The sequence below is a fragment of the Crocodylus porosus genome, unplaced genomic scaffold, assembly GCF_001723895.1.
Source record: "Crocodylus porosus isolate Cpor-Errol unplaced genomic scaffold, CroPor_comp1, whole genome shotgun sequence".
In the NCBI taxonomy this organism is placed as follows: Eukaryota; Metazoa; Chordata; order Crocodylia; family Crocodylidae; genus Crocodylus; species Crocodylus porosus.
The window spans coordinates 30583859-30601225 of record NW_017728906.1 but is presented as its reverse complement, the minus strand read 5'-3'; the positions used below and the strand labels follow the sequence as shown (position 1 = coordinate 30601225).

General features: G+C 45.8%; 1 protein-coding gene across 1 annotated transcript in view; it reads left to right on the top strand.

Moving 5' to 3' along the window:
- Window positions 1-4324: 4324 nt before the first annotated feature.
- Window positions 4325-17367, top strand: part of MRPL39 (mitochondrial ribosomal protein L39) — a 25745-nt gene continuing 12702 nt past the window's right edge. The window contains exons 1-5 of the mRNA XM_019528769.1: window positions 4325-4397; window positions 6962-7168; window positions 9650-9789; window positions 13546-13645; window positions 15751-15818. Of these exons, the coding sequence (XP_019384314.1) occupies window positions 4343-4397; window positions 6962-7168; window positions 9650-9789; window positions 13546-13645; window positions 15751-15818 (570 nt within the window). The 5' untranslated portion in view covers window positions 4325-4342. The remainder of the gene's footprint in view (window positions 4398-6961; window positions 7169-9649; window positions 9790-13545; window positions 13646-15750; window positions 15819-17367) is intronic.

Here is a 17367-nt window from a genome sequence, read left to right as displayed (position 1 = left end):
GATGGCCCTATGGATGAAGTGCCAGTCTGCAAAGCGTAAGAAATTCCTGCTGGGCTTGAAGTCGTTGCTGGTGTCTCACTTTGAGATGACCTTGAAGACTTTCCCCTGGTCACATTTCACCTTCAGGTAACGGATCTGGTTGGCCCACACAGTATCTAGGCAGGTCCTGGCCCGGGATGAAAGGGGCAACAGTAGTGCAGTTGCCGATGGAGAGTGTGAGATGCCTAGAGACAAGGGGGAGGAGATAGATAGGCGGAACAAGAACAGGCTGATTGTCTTGATAGAGAGCAGCTGGGGTGGCTTTTCCTGACAGAAACGTCTTTGGTTTTGCAGGCAGAAAAACTTTGTCTGCTGTATTGTCCTGGACAAATAAATGTGGTTTTGTTTTACAGTTGGCTGTTTTGCTGTTTATGAATTTGTGTGTGTGTTGTATCCTCAAAGAGATAAAGTCTGTCTCCAGAAGCTGAATCAGAAGGTAGCCCTCTGACAGGGCCAACCAAGGACCAAAAGGCCAGGTCTTAGGGTCCAAAGAACCAGACTCACCTACTCTGGAAGCTACTTTGGAACTGGCTTTAGAGGGGAAGAGACTATACAAGGTTGGGGTCCCAAGTATATGCTTGCCGGGAGAATTTATAGTAGGAGGTGGCATTCCAGAACGTAACACAGTGGGGCTTTTAAATAGCTATTGTACCCAGAGAGCCACACTTGGCCAAAGTCACAACAGAGGAGTCAATGTACCACTGCCACTCTAAGGAGAGGCTTAGAGCATTATGCCAAGAGAAAGTTTCAGTTTTGGGGAGCAAAAAGAAGACAGGGCTGATCAGCCTTCTAGGACAGAGTGAGCAAGCACAGAACCTTGAAACAAGTACAGAGCAGGTACCAGGACAGCAGCCCAATATGCCCACGCAGAAGATGGTAGCATCCAAGGAGGGCAGTGCGGCTGGAGACCAAAGGAGCTGGAACATTAGGAGTATCAAGTGGTCAACAGTTAAGTCTTGACCCTACAAACCCAAGGGATCAAGGACAGACAAGCTCAGGAAAGCAAGGGTCCCAATTAGTCAGGTGATCAGGAGCAGATGAGTCAGAAGGCTGAGGTTCCTAAGGAAGTGGACTTAAGTGGGAGAAACACACTTTTGGGAGAAACACAAGCCACAGGGGTTCAGGAACAGGAATCAGTGATCCAGACCAAAGTCACCAGCCAGGAGGTCCAGAGCAGGCAGCTACAGTTATACAGGAGAAACAGACATGCCAAACCACAAGCCAGGAGCTGGCCATTAGAGGACAGAGATCTAGATTGGAATGTGGAAGCACAAGGGATCAAGGAGCCATCAATGCAGTCTGCAACCACAAGGCACCTGGGCTGGAGTCTGGAACAAGGAGTCAATGGGTAGAAACCAGGAACCAGGATGAAGCCAACAAGCAGGACCCAGGGAAAAAAAAAGAAAAAGAAACCAGGATCAAACAAGCAGGACTTAGAGTCTGGGAATCTATGAGCTTGAATCAAAGGTAAGAACCAGAAAACTAAGACCAAGTAATAAGAAAACCAAGGCTGGATAGAGAGGCATCTGTTCTAGTAAGTTGCCTCTTAGGCATTAAAAGATCTCTTGCTTAGTGGCTCTGTGAGGAGGGGGCCTTCTTACTCATTCCACTGGGGAAGGAGGTACTTGTGCATCAAAGCTTGACTCCATAGCTGAGTCTTGGAATCTAAAGAGGCCGGGACTCACCCAGTCTAGAAACTGGGCCTGAGACATTACGCCAGGCTCCCAAGCAAGTGCTCCCTGGGAGAATCTGAGACACCAAGTGAACACAGAAGTTAGTGATAGAGGAGATTCCCAGACTTTTATTGTTAACAGTTTAGTTCATGTTCCTCTGAAGATGGAAAACTCTCTCTCACTGAATGGTCATTCATTGTAACTGTCAGTGTTTTCTAATTTTACTTTTAAAAAGGTGGATTTAGGTATAACAGTATGTCCACAGTAAACCCACATGTTTTAGCTTCTGAAGGAGTTAATGTCAAAACAAAAGTTTGATGGTATTCTCATTACAATTTCTTTCCAATCTGGCTGAAGATTTGTCATCATCAGCAAAATTGTAATAAACCAATCTAAGCTGTTCAAACACATTTATTTTTCATGAGGACACCATTTAGACTGGTTCAAGTCTTATTTTTGTGGGGTAAAATTTTTTGAGAAGCTTGTGGTGAAAGATCTCCATTTAGTAAATGCAAAGTAAAGCTAGAATGGTGACTGCTGTTTTTTGCAGCAACCATTTAAAATTCAACGTAGACCAAGACTTTTGACATAGTTACACATCTTTGTAAACTCAGGGTTGGATATATGTGATGTGTTAAATCTTAAAACCATTCAAAAATTGTAGTTGCTGCAGAATGCAGTTTTCTGCTTATTCAGCGAGACTGCATGTAGGAAGAAACTTGCTGTCCTTCACTTCAATAGTTATGAATGCATTTTTGGAGGAGGTAAAGGTTTTGTACTTGACCTATGTAGCCTTCAGGGGGCTTGATGGCCCATTTTAGCTATGTTTTTTTTTCTGGGCTGGTTCTCTTGGTGCTTTCTGAGGCTGCATGTTCATTTGACCCCTGCTTCAAAAAGAGGGGTTGCTACCTTTGCTTAGGAATTTTATGCCCTCTCTATAAGGGTCTGGAACTGGTTACTCAGCCCATCAGCCCAACAGCTTACACAGTAGCTTGCTTTAGGATAGGGTGTTGTAATTCCCAAATAATTCTTTCTCACGCTCAGCTCCTGCTTATATTGCAACTATTGCCTCATATCAAGCCATCCTTGGTCAATATAAACATGATGAACAGCTGTTATGAACACGTGGAAATGCCAAGAATTTAGAAGCTGGCAGAAAAGAGTTATGCCTGCCTGAATGATGCACCCTCTGGCCCTGCGGGCCCCTCAGCAACCCTTGTATATCAAAGTTATGTGACTAAATTTAAAGATCCTCCTCTCCCTCCCCCTACATGAGGATAAAAGGGGCTGCTTGGATGGCACAATTATGTGTGCTTCACTTGACTGGTTAAAAGTGACTCCTTCCTTTTTCCCACCCATGGGGTAGGAATTGAGAGAAAGGGAGAAGTGAAAGTGGGAACATTTGCTGGGCAGAAATTCACAAGCCACTTCTGATATATTCACATGCTTCTGCTCCCAAAATGAGCCCTGATTTCATTGCTGTTTCAAAACGTTGAGACACAGCATGGCAATGCAGTGATGTTGTCTCATGGCATAAAGACAAATATGTGGCACAGTGCGAAGCCTTACACGTAGCAGTTGGATGATGCAATGCTAGGAGGTCTTTTAAATGTTTTATACATTGACGAGGCCTTTTGAATTTACTCTGAAGTGGCAGGCACACTAAGTCTAGAGTCAGAGAGGAAACAAAAACTGGATTAGAGGGAGAAGGGGGAAGGTCAGGCAGAATGCCTGCATTTCGGGGCTTGGTGTCTTAGGGCTGGAAGTGGCTTGGATCAGATTTTAGACCTCACCGGATAAGGCCTCCTCTCCACAGGCCCCTCTGCTCAACCTCTCTGGCCTGCAAGCCAGAACCTGTGCATGGGGGTTAATTAGCAGGCCAAATCCAGCACAGACATGTGCAGGTATAATCTGGTTGTGCAGTAACCCTGTCTCCCCATCTTGGAGTGCCCATGTAGTATGACGCAGGGCCACATCCTGGGGTCCACCCGACTCCCCATGGGTCTGAAAACTGGACAGCCGCCAGCACACACCACCAAAGCTGTGGCCCTGGGTCAGCCACAGCTGTGCCCCACCAGGGTGGCATCAGACAACTGTCCCACAAAGCATGCTACTCTCATGCCGTGTCAGTGTTGCCAACTCTCATGATTTTTGGCGTTGTTCTACACTCTGGGAATGTGAAAAACGTAGCTTACTTCCATATATATTTATATTTGTGTGTGTTCGTATGCACACACACATATGTAAAAGAAAGAAGCTAGAATGGTGTAAAAGAAAGAACTAAGGTTTTCACAATCCCGAAACACAGACTTTAAGAACAACCCGAAAAATCACGAGCGTTGCCAATACTACTGATTGAACGCAGCACCTCACGTCCCAGGCTCGGCCGCCGGGGACAAAGAGGCGGGGCTCAGTGCCATGCCAGACCCGTGACGCAGGCGCTGGCCAAGACCCCAGGGGAGGGGATAACGTAACCGGCAAAACGCCGCTGGAGCCTGCCCTCCCGTCACGTCAGGGCGCGCGCGGGCGGTGACGTAGCAGTCCCCAGCTGGCGAGGCCGGAACTCGTGCGCCACCAGCGTTTCCGGGGTTGCGGAGGCAGCTGCGCCGCCCGGAAGCACCGGCTGAGCCATGGCGGCGCGCTGGGCGCTTTGCAGCCTGGCGGCGGCGCGCGACAGTGGCTGCAGTGAGTGGGACCCCCCCTCCGTCTCCGGTCCTGCGCCCTGGGGCGGGGGGTGTAGCGCATGCGCCCCTTCCATTCCCCCCGGGGGTGTCTCGTCCACGTGTGTAGAGCAGCGTGTGCCGGGGGGGGCGGGTAGGGACGTGCGTGGGTGTGTAGGGGGGTACGGGGTAGCGTCGATGGGAGTGCAGACGTAGGTGGGGCGTGTGTGGGTGTCCATAGAGGTTGGGTATGTGTTTGCACAGGGGTGTGTGTATGTGTGCATGTTTGCCTGCGCCTCACACTGTAGGGTAGTTTGAAAAACAACTGCTTAAAACTTAAATTGAGTGAGTTTTAGTGACTCCTTACTTAACACATTTTTTTACTAGCTATTCTCGTTACATTCCCCTCCATGCTCCCGTCTCATCTTTTGACTACAGCTATCTGCATCCCTTTCCCTCCCCACCTGTCTTTCACCCACTGACCACCTCAATTTACGTTTTAACTGAGCGGCTTTCTTGCCTTGGCACTGGCCTCTGGCTGCTTTACTGTTTCATCCAGGAACAGCACAGAGCATCTGCAGATGCTTCCTCAGCCTGACAAAGGGTGTTTCGGCCTCAAAGCTTGCTAAGAAGATTTTTTTCCAACTATTTCAGTTGGTCTAATAAAAGATATCAGATTTACTCAAAGAACCTTGTCTGCCTGCATTTAAAACTAGGCGGGCAAGGTTTGTTGGATAGATGTGATCTCTTTTCTTGGACCAATTGAGTCGTTAAAACAAAGCTCTTGGCAAGCTTTTGGGCACAAACACCCTTCTTCAGGCATGTTTAAAACTAAGGAGATGAGTAAGAAAACTAAGAAAAAAAATAAAGACTCCAACTGTCTTTGCTGCCGATTGATGGTGACTTGCGGCATTCCTCCCCTATGAGAGGAATAATTTGTTGTGTTTTTATTTTTTTCACCTTTCAAAGCCAAGGCAATGCAGGGGTGCTGGCTAAGGGGTGTGTCGAGTTGGTTTTTCCAAAAAATACCCAGTAATTTCTGTGGTGGCTTGGGAAGGTGGCAGTAATGCAGTTTTCTGGACTCACCTGGAGCATGTAATAGCATAAGCAGAGATGCTTGGTTCTGTAGATCTCAGAGTGTTGGGGTTGGCTTCCTAGTTTTGCTAATTGGTTAAACAGTGTGGCTGAATAGTATGGTTTGGATAGGGGTGATCGGGCCTCATGCCGGAGGTTGGACCGAATCAGCATTTCCTAACCCATGGGTCACAGGAATATATGAAAGCGTCATGAACAAACTTTAAAATTGGATTCTCCTTTAAACGAGAACAGTATGGGAAACCGTGGCTTTTCCCTTGCAGGCTGGCAGAGTTCCAGCCTGTGAAGGGCTGCTTGGGACCCCCTATGCCCAACACACATTCACCTCTGGCCCACACACTGGGGAGCCGGGGGCGGGGGGATGGCGGTGCAGGAAGCAGGTCATGACTGGCTATCAACATTTACAAATGGGTCCTGGTACAAAAGTTGAGAACAACTGGACTAGATGACCTCTGGAGATCCCTTCCTACCCTGTGTCTCTGATGGTATAATTCAAAGGGAGAAATGGTGCTGGCTGGCAGTGGGCAGTAAATTGTATTGACCTACAAGTAATCAGACTTCATGGTGTAAGGTAGGTTGAGCACCAATCGCTATCTGGCTTTGCTGGCTGGGTAGGCAGCGTGTGCCTGGGCTGTAGGCCAGACTCTGTGCATGGGGTTGGTTTGCAGGTTGGATCTAGCACAGAGTTAATGTGTGGGTGTGATCTGACTGCAGAGCGACCTATATTTCAGCCCAAGCCCCACAGGTTCAGAAATATGGCAGCAGTATGTGTCAGAGTGACTATTAATGCTGCTCCTGGTCCCTGGCCACCAAATTTCTGGACCATGGGAGATGCAGTTCCCAGGGTCAACAGTTGAGCACCACTGGAAACATGGAGAAATACTTTCTTATGCACATCATTGTGTAGTTAAGCAAATGGTGCTTGGGATCTTGTTCTCTTTCAAGCAAGTCATTAGCTCTGTGGTAAACCTTTGCATTTAAAGAATACAAAACACATTCTTTAAATGTTTGAACTTTTGAATATTCACCTGGGGCATTTTGCAATACAGTATAACCCCATAGATTTGGCGTGCTCGGGACCGAGTGCTTGCTGGAAATTTGAAAATGCTGTATTTTTTAAACTGGTGCAGCAGCGCAGGGTGGTGAATGGTGGTTGCAGTGCAGTCTTCCCCCTCCATGTCCAGCAGGGTGTCGGGGGGAGTGGCGGCTGATCCCAGAGTGGCAGGGGGGATGTGCCAGATTTTGATAATTCCGGATTTTTGGTATCTGGATTTATGAGGTTATCCTGTACAAGGAATTGCTATAAATGGTAAAAGCAAGCTGAAAATGAGTGCCATTGCAGTATAAATAGATAAAAGTTCGTTGGATTTATAGCTCAAGCTCGTAGATTTGTTTTTGGGGTTTTTTTATTGAGGAAGCTAATTACCTTATAATCCATTTATAAGAAATCTTGGGAAGCCTTATATTACTTAACCAATTAACTTGTTTTGCCAGGGTTTGCTTCAACGATGCCTGTTCCTCTATTGTCTTCTGCCAAGATTTTTCAGATGCGCAATGAACTGTTTAACAAAGAGAAAGAGAGACAGTTGGCTCTGTATCCACGAATTGAGAAGATTGAAGTAAAATGTGTTGGAGACTCTCACACTGGCACTTTGTTTGTAATGAACAAGGGTTTGTCCACACCATACAATTGTGCTATGCGTAAGTAAATTAAATAAAAAGCTATGGTTGTTTCCGTGGGTATCAGAATTACACCATTGGTAAATGTACTTACTGTTCAATTTGAGAGGTATTAAAACTCACTGAAACTGTTATAAAAGTACAGATAATAATATTGGCCCGAGGTGTTCAAAAGGGCTGTGCAAAGCTTTGGTAGCTGATTCGATTCAGAGGAATTTGGCCCAATTTGGGAACTGAATCTCTGAACCGAATCTGGAGATCAAGTAAAAGCTCTGAATCTATTCGAAGCATCTGAAAAGATTCGGCCACTTTGCAGATTCAGCCATAGACTAAACAGGCAGCTGATAGTTGCCTCCAGCTGGTAAGTTTGTTGGAGTTGGGGGAAAGGGGAAGCAAGGAATGTTGGGGAGGTAGGGATTGGGGCTGGGACAAGGATTGGGGCTGGGGGAGGGGGACGTGGCAGTGTTGGGAGCAGGGACTAAATTGTGCCTCTTCTGCGCTGGTCGGACAAGTGACAGCAAAACAGAGCCCCTGTGGCTCTCCCCACTGGTGCAGAGGTAGGCACAGCTGGAGGAGCCGTGGGAGAAGCCCTCATGGCTGCCCTGCCTGGCTCCAGCCTCCTGGCACTTAAAAATACCCAAACAAAAAACCCAGTTCTGCCAGAGCTGGTGACTGCAGGGCTACTGGGGCTTCTGAGGGCTTGTGGCAGAACTCCCCCAAGCAGAGGGGGGCAGCGGGGATTGCCCCCCCCACTTGGGACCTGCATGGCAGCTGCCCCATGGCACAGGTACAGCGTGGCTCGGCAGGGTCCTGCACGCTGTCTTGGAGCTGGGGCGGCTCTACGTGTCAGCCGGAGCTCAGCCGCGTGTAACCCCAACCCCCTGCCGAGCTGGGCTGCACCTGTGGCATGGGGCAGCTGCTGCACTGGTGCCAGGCAGGGGGGGCTCAGCCACAAGCACCTATTGGCCCCAGTCACTGTTGCCTGAGCCAGGGAGTGTGGGGCACCTTTATTTATTTATTTTTTAAAGTGCCAGTATGCTGGGGTGGGGTGGGGATTGATTGGATAGTGGAGGCTATGTGGGGGGAGCTCAGCCACGTGGCCCCAGAGCCCCCACTGCTACTGCCGGTGAGTGTGTTGTTCTTTCTGGGGTTTTCTGTGTTCCCGCACTGCTGGGGCTGGGCAGGAGGGGGGCAGTCGGGGAGCGGGGGATGCATGGGGGGTTCTGCCAGGAGGCCCCAGAGCCCCTGCTACAGCTGGTGAGTGTGGGGGTTTTTTTGTTTTGTTTTTTGTTGTTGTTGGGTTTTTTTTGAGTGCTGGGTGTAGGCTGGACTGGGTGAGGGATACGGCTGAGCAGGGCAGCCGTGGGGGCTTCTCCCACAGCTCCCCCCACTCGGGGAAGGGCAGGCACAGCTGGAGGAGCTGCTGGAGAAGCTGTAGCCTCCTGGCTGTGCTTGCTTCTCCTGTACTGATTGGAATATCTCTGAATCGGCACCGATTCGGCCAGTTTCGGAAGAATCGATTTAGGACAGCGATCCGAAACTCTGAATTGATCACTGTCCTCTGAATTGGCCGAATCTGAACCTGAATACTTCCTTATTTGCAGAGGCCTAGTGTTCAGCCCTGGGTCTGCAGGCCAGATCTGTCCCGCAGAGCTATATCATCCAGCCTGCAGGGAAGTCTAGGGTCAGGGGAGAAGTGGCAGTATTATTTGTCACTCCTCTGTTGCCAGTTTTCCAGCTCTGTGGGTGGGGGGGCCCAACGAGCCAGATAACATGGCCCCACATGTCAGATTGTGCTGGCGTGGGGCTGATCCTTACGCATGAGTTTAGGCTGGCAAATTAATCCTGTGCCCCGATCCTTTATGAGATTCAGCCGGTGGACCAACCCTACACCACTATTCTAGCCTGTAGGGTCAGAAGGTTGGGTACCCCTAAGGGCAGTGGTGTTCCAACTTCTGTCCCCATAGGCCACATGAGTGTTGATCAAGGTCAATCCATGGGTTGGATTTGGCATGTGGGGTCAGTCCATGGCTATGATATGGCATGCTGTGCATCAGCCTAACACCACATGTGGTCTGATTTTGTGGGCTGGATGCAGCCAATTGCCAGCTTGATTCTGTGTGCCAGGACCTGCTGCACACTAGCACAATGTAGCATGTAGGGCCACATCATCCAGCCCATGGGTCTAGAAATTTGGCAGCAGAGGAGCTGCATTAACGCTGCCACACCCCCCCCGCCACCAAATATTTAGACCTGTGGGGATGACAGCCTCACAAGATGAAGGTTGAGTACCCTAGTCTAGACTTTTTTTTATATACAGAATATTTTAGTTTTCATGTTTAAAATAGTAGGAGTTTAATAAGCAGTTGCTTAATACCTTCAGGATCTATTAGAGATTGCTTACCTACATGGAGGTGAAATTTGCATGTTTTCTAAATTTGAAACTTTGGCCATCATGGAGTAAAGCTGGGAATTTCATGGTGATTCATTTGCTTTTTTTAGACTTAAGTGAATGGTATTGCAAAAAATCAGTATTGGCACTTGTGGATGGAGAGGTCTGGGACATGTATCGGCCCTTAACCAAATCATGTGAAATTCAATTTCTTACTTTCAAAGATGAAAATCCAGAAGAAGTGAATAAGGTAAGTGACTATCTTATTTTTTTTCTCTGATTTTTTTTTTCTTTCATAATCTTGATTTTTTTAAATTCCATTGGTGTCTGCTGAGAGATGAACAAGAAGTAATTACAGCAGTGAAATAGAAGTGTAAGGCCCAAATTGTCTAACCAGAAAGGCAATGAGTAGAACAGGCTAACAAAGGATGTTGTGGAAACCTCTTTCACAGATTTAAAACAGCAGGTTAGAAAAACAATCATCATGGTATACTTCTATTTAGTTTATCACCTTTGCATTGAGGCAGACATTTTTGATTCCTTCATGCCACATATTTATATGATTTTGTGTATGCAAGATCCATTTATTTATTTTCCCCTTGGTTTATAAGAATGAAAAGTAAAATCCTGGCTTTTAACACAGGAATATTAACTTTTGTTAGTTTGTTTTTTTTCCTTTGTTATGTATTGTCATAGCATGTAGGAGCCCCAGTTAGGAAGTAGGATTCCATTCTGTCAGGTTCTGAATAGAAAGATGGCCTCTGCCTTAAATATCTTAAATATAAGACAAAATACAGGAAGTGACTGTGTAAAAGACTGGAACGGTGCTGTGGACTCTTTTTCTTGGTGGGTCTTAGACTTTGGGGAGACTTAACTTTCAACTGCTTTGAAAGTGGAGGGGCCTGCTATTACAGTGTAACTTGTAGCTGCATATCATTGTGATATGAATGAACTGTGCCATTAACTTTTAACTCTGTTTCATTCAGAGCTGAAGTTAAAATTAGGTGTTCACAAATACATTGGTCCGATATCGGATCGGTACCGATATGAAGCAAATTGTCTATATCAGATATCAGTCCTATGGGGCTGATAAATGGTAAGCCCCCAGCTGGTAAGTCAGAAGAGGAGGGAAGGGTCGTGCGGGGGCAGGTGCTGCCTGGGTGGGGTGGGGACAGGCACAGCTCGTGGGCTGGGGGTGGCTTCTGCTGCGAATTGTATCCTGGGAGGAGGAACGGGGGCTGGGGGGGGGTGCCCCCAAATCTGGGCGGGGTGGGCTGCAGGTGCAGTGGAGCCAGAGATGGTGCTGTGCAGCTCTTCTTGCCAGGGGCTGGGCTTGGAGTGGGCTGCGGTAACGCCGTGAGGAGGCTGCAGCCACCCCAGATTTCGCCACAGCTCTGCTCCCAGCCTCATACCACCACGTGGTACAGTCCGGTTTTTCCTGGCGCTTGAGTGGAGGCAGGATGTTCAGCTGGGACTGTGCCAGGTGGTGGCACAGAGCTGGGAGTGGAGTTGTGGCAAAATTTGGGGTTGCTGCAGTCTACCAGTGCTGCTGGAACCTGCTCTAAGCCCAGCTCCCGGTAAGAGGAGCCCTGCACAGTTCTGGCTCTGGCCTGCTGCTGCTGCCTGCTCTGTGCCATCCAGATCTGGGGGCACACGCCTGTCCCTGGCAAGCAGTGCCAGGAGCTTTCTGTGCACGTGTACCATCACCTCCCCTCCCAAGATGCAAACAGTGGCAACCGCAGCCCGGCCCCCCCTGGGCCAGTGCCTTTCCCCTCCCTCACCATAGGGGTGTTGATCTGGCCCCCAATGCCCCTTCTCTCTCCACTCCCCTTCCACCACACCAGACTTACCACCTGGAGGCAGCTGTATCCGATATTGAATCGGTATTAGCCAATATGCCTCCTTAAATTTCGGCTATTAATATCAGCCCCCAAAATCTCTATTGGTGTACCCCTAGTTAAAATGGTTTTGTTATTGCTTAACTAGATGGAGATGCAGCAGTTATGTGATAATGCCTTATGCTGGTATCATTTGATACTGCTATAATATTGCTGTCTACATCCCAAAACTCTTCTCTGTTTAATTTACATATAAAAGGACTTGAGTAGCATTTGCCATATACATTTCCACAGTGGGGCAGATGAGGGATGGTATTTGTTCAGCACAATAAAAAATGATAATGCTGTCACTGACTAAAAATGTAAACTTCAGTTTAAAAAAAAAAAAAAAAGTGTAATGACTAAAGAGGACCTGAACTGGGTTAGTCCTCCTTCTTCCTTTAAAAAGATGATCTAGTGCAGGGCCAGATGAGTGGCATGGGGTTGGTCTGTGGGCTGGGTAGGGTTTTTTTCCTTCCCCTCCCACCAGCGTACCTGATCTGTCAGCTGCTCCAGCTGGTGTGGGACCCACAGTGAGTATGGTATGTTGTGAAGCTAAACTTGAAAACTTTAGGGTTACTGTTTTAACTGTTTCTGAATAAAAGTGTATTCAGGAGCAGAAAATTTAGGCAGGTCACTGTGTGTTAATGCAGTTTGACCCATGCTTTGGAATATTTTAAACTTGCTTTGGTAGGCCTGAAGATAATGTTATACATATAATACCTCCTATTGTGCCACTCAACAGTGCCTCTGTTTCCTGGTGGTTCTTTTCTTATTATACTGCTTACAGATCTTTTTCCTTGGACTTTGTTTCTCTCTCTTATGCTTTAAGCTTCACACCTTCTTTCATGCTGTCTCCTCCACTTTTAAAAGTTTCCATATTTTTATTAACCAAATACTCTTTCAGTATATCAGATACCTTCAAAACTTTGTCTTCCAAAAACGTTTCCTACTTTGGTTTCTCACATATAATCTTTTGCAAGTTTTCTTTATCTGTTCATCTTGCGTGTGTCTTGTCTTGTTTCCTAGACTTCTGTTTGATCCAGGTGAGTGGATTGCTGAATGGTTAACAGTAGGGATGCACTGATAAAGATTTTCATGACCAATACCAATAGCTGATGATTAACCAACCATATTTCCTGATGCCGATATGATAACTGATATTAAGCAATAGTGCAGGGCATTTTAACTTACTGACATAAATAAACCTGTTTTGTTTGTTTGTTTTTGTGTTCAGAATATGCATGCACGCCTGTTCCCTGCTTCAGCCCTCAATGAGGAAGGTGCACATTGTCCCTTTGCCCACAGCTACTATCTGCAGCTCTGTACTTTGTGCAGCTCTTGCCGCCATCCTGGGTGGGCAGGCAGACACTTGTGTGGACAGCAGCGCCAGGCTCATTTGGAGCCTCAGAGCGCACCACTGCCTCAATGCCACCAGGGCCTGCACAGCTGAGCTCCTATGGCTGCTGGGGAGAAGCTGCTTTTGCAAAGGTGCCCTGTGGACTTGGACTGTCCCTTGCAGTGGCACCCACACACAGCCCAATGTCTCCACAGCAGCCTCGGAGCTCAAGTCCTTGCTGGGCACACGGCATTGACTTGGCAGCAGCAGCAGAAACCAGTAACAGTCCCTTTGTTGCTGAGTGTCATGTCCTGTGACCACTTCCCAGTGCCCTCTTTCCCCTTCCCACTGCTTGCCCAGATCTGTAGCCTGCTGTGGTCTTGGGCTAGTGGTGGGGTGTGGAGACTGGACTGTGTTCACCAGGGTGCTCTGGGCACACAGCCGTAATTATCATCTACAATGACCAAAAAAAGCCAGTGGCTGATAATGTCATTTTCTCCTTTTTTTTTTGTTGCTGATTTGATAGCCAGCCGATACATCAGTGCATCCGTAATTAAGAACTTTAAATTTAGAATTTTTTCAGGAAGGATTCTATGCACTCTTCGTACAGTTTGTCCGAAGTACTATGTAAATGATTAATGCAGTATGCAAATATTAATATGAATACACAAATATTTATTAGAAATGCAAGTGTCAATGAAGACCTGCTGTTTATATCAACATCTGAATTAAAATCTGCATGGATTAATGGTATTGGTATAGTTAAAGTTGTGTGAAATTCTATTTACAGGCCTATTGGCGCTCCTGTGCCATGATCATGGCATATGTGCTAAAGCAGGCATTCAAAGATGACTACTCAGTGAGTCTGGTCAGAGCTCCAGAAGTGCCAGGTAATATATAGGTTTTACAGATGACAAGCGTGTTTAGGCTGTTTTATGGGGAATATTTGGGAACTAGTACTGTGGCACAGCTAGGCACTCCTCTTCCTACTTATTGGAGCAAGTATCATTCATATGTTTCTAAAATGTCTCCCTGTAATACATAGTGCTCTATGCATGCAATTTAAAGTCAAAGCAATACCTACACAGGGATCAGAATTTTATTACCACTTTCTTCCCTCTCAGATTTATCCCTTCAAGGGTTAATCAGTCAATGAAGGTAGGGTGACCTGATTGTTATATTAGTAAAAAATGGAAATGGGAATAGATTAAGGCTGAGCATTTCTGAAATCCACGCAAAGTGCTTTCTTGAAGAGGTGGTCTTGCCCAGTGTCCTGATGCTGACAATAGGCAGGCAAAGTTCTTTGAGTAGATGTGATATCTTTTATTAGACCAACTGAGTAGTTAGAAAAAAGTTCTTAGCAAGCTTTCAGGCATAATCACCTTTCTGCAGGCATAGGGAGTCTCTGCTGTTCTGATGCTTATAAAACTGCTCCTTAATTGCTGCTTGCAGCAGGCTCTACAACTCTGAGTCCTCCAATAAGAGGATAGTAACCCAGGTTAATACAAGGTATATCTTGGCCTCTTTCAGTTCAAGCAGACTTGGTGAATGCAGGTCTTCTTTCAGTGCTGAGAAGGGTGGTCTCTGAGACAGCTTGATCTCAGTCCAGCTGAGGCTTTGCAGTCCTTGAATTTTACCTGATGAATAGCCAGCATGAAGTAGGAAGAACTGATGTTTCTACATTTTCTCAATTATTCCTTGCTTGTATAATCACCTGGTAGTTTACTAGAGAACCACAATATATAAAAAATTTAAATCATACAAGGAAACAGTTGCAATAAAGAAACATGCCAGGGAGGTTTAGTGTCAATTTGTATTCCAATATAGTCTGGCGTTTTAGGATTTTAAACTGAAAAAAACTTAGATGAGACCTTTTTAATGGTAAGGAGAGAAAATTAGTAACTTCAGGAGAGGTTGCTTATGTAGTGAAGCCTGAAAACATTTGGATGCATGACTAGGTATCTAGCCATAAGGGTGTGGCTTGTCCTGTTTTACACATCATAACATGACACCAGCTGACAATTCTTCACTATTCTTCAGAAGTCAAGGATTGTGAATACGTGGGGATGGAATAAGTGGATATGGAAACCCTGCTTTGGTACAATGGTAAAATTAGGCATCTTGCATTGCTGCTAACTGTGATACACTGTCTCTGTGGATAAATAAATAACTTTGCAGTTATATGCTGTTTGACTGGCACACCTAGGCAATAAGATCCTCTTTACAAATGGCAAGTACAAAAATGCTCTGAAGTAGGAGAGGGTCTTAGTTTGGGTCTTATACTTTGAGGGAGAAAAAGGGTTGAACACATTCCATAGGAAATATTGGAGACTTGATGTGACTTTGGGAGAATTGATACAGGCCATAATGTATGTATGCAGACACTGTTACAAAAATGATAATATTCTTAGCATTGATCTATCGATATTGCCATGGCAACTTTTTTCAAGATGCATTCATAATCTCTGGTTTGATTTCTATAAAACCCAAACACTCCAGCTCTAATCAACAGATTTCATTTTGCAAGCCTTGTTATATTTCTGTGACAGAAACAGCTGTACACTGGCTGTTGTTTATTCATATAGCACAGTAAAATCTCTGTTATCTGGCATGAATAGGAAAGTGTGGGGAGTGCTGTTTATCTAAAAATTCTGATTATCTGAGAGTTATACTCAAGGAAGACAGTGCCATACTTGTAGTGCAAAGTTTCAAGAATTCGTGTACAATACATTACAGTATAACATACTGTATAAAGAGTAAAATAGTACACGGATAAAAATGCCATAATAGTTAGCCACCCCAAATGCCAGGGCAGCCTGGCCGCAGGCTGCTGCTGCAGCACGGGGAGGGACACATGCACTCGGGTACCCTCAGAGCGACGCAGCAGGCAGGAAAGTGGTGCAGCGCGATGTGCATACTTGGATACCTTCAGAATGGCGCAGCAGGAAGCGAAGCAAATAAGTCTTGTTTTTTTCCCTTAATATTGCCTCTTCAGTGATTTCTGGAGCTTTCTGCTATGATGTAGTTCTGGACAGTGCACTTGATGATTGGAAGCCAACAGAGGTAAGTGTAGCTTCCTTCTGTATTACGTGTTATAAGGTAAAAACTGTCCAGTTTAGTCTTTCTTTGCTTCTGGAACCTTTCAAGGAAGCAGGCTTGTTTACTAAAGATTGCAGGAGAGTGCAGAAATTTTTAATCTTGCTATCTGACCTTTGTAGGCTAACTCTGCACCTGTGAAGTATTGTGAAAATCAATGCGTGTGGTTAGCACACTTTTTTCTTCCACGGTGGAGGAGGCAATATATGCTTACCTAGAAATACTGAGTATACTCAGGTGAAATTCCCTTTGTTAGCTTGTGTGTATCACTTTTTACCAAAGGGTCTCAGACCTATTAATAACATTTTAATCGGGCCTCGCAGCCTTTAAGTGAAATTAAATATAATTCACTGGGCAGGTACTACTCTGTTAAAATGTAGATAAATATGGAAAGAGGGGACACTGTCAAAATGCGAGTCTTGCTTGTATGCAATCTGTTTTGAATTTGCTTACTTTAAAAGTTGAAAAATTCTAAAAAACAAGTTTAACTATCTTCAGCTTCTCAGTCCAGTAAAAAATGTCTTTATTATTGCCAAATACTTTTGAGTACTAAGGCCTGGTTTTGTTTTATTTTATTTTAATTTATTTTTTGGAGAGGGCAGTAAGATTGTCTTATCTGTATCGCCCATTTCTTTTAATCTGTCATTGCAGAAGTCACCTGTAGGTAGAACTCTGATCGGTTCCTAGAAAAGTATTCATGAAATAACAATGGCAGGATTTTATATGGTTAAATGTTAGTATGTTCAGGTACTATGTTGGAAGAACCTTTAAGGCACTTCACATTAGAAAGAATTCTCCAGTAATAAGTAATTTCTGGGGGGTTTTGGGGAGGGGGGTTGTTTGTTTTTTCGGACCTCATGAATTACCCTTGAAGGCCATTGGTTGTACAGTACTGGTGATTGCGTCCGAAAGCTTGCTAAGAACTTTTTTTCAGCTACTTGGTTGGTCTAATAAATGATATCACATTTACTCAAAGAACCTTTTATGATCAGGTCACAAAAGCCTTGGATGCAGGTGTTGCTGTGGATGTAGTCTTTCTGGACTTCAGCAAGGCCTTTGACACCGTCTCCCACCCCATCCTCTTTAAAAAATTGGGCGACTGTGGCATTGATGCCTATGCAGTCAGGTGGATTGCAGATTGGCTGAAGGGTCGTACTCAGAGGGTGGTGGTGGATGGGTCATATTTGACCTGGGGAGAAGTGGGCAGCAGAGTTCCCCAGGGCTCGGTCCTTGGGCTCGTGCTGTTTAATTTCTTTATCGGCAATTTGGACAATGGAGTGAAAAGCAACCTGTTTAAATTTGCTGATGATACCAAAATACCAAAATTTGGGGTGAGGTGAGCACGCTAGCGGGGAGGGAAAGACTGCAGCAAGACCTGGATAGGTTACAGGGGTGGGCTAGCAAAAATAGGATGCGCTTCAACATTGACAAGTGCAGGGTGCTGCACTTGGGCAGTAGTAACCAGCAGCACACTTATAAGATGGGAAACTCCCTTCTTGAGAGTATGGAGGCAGAA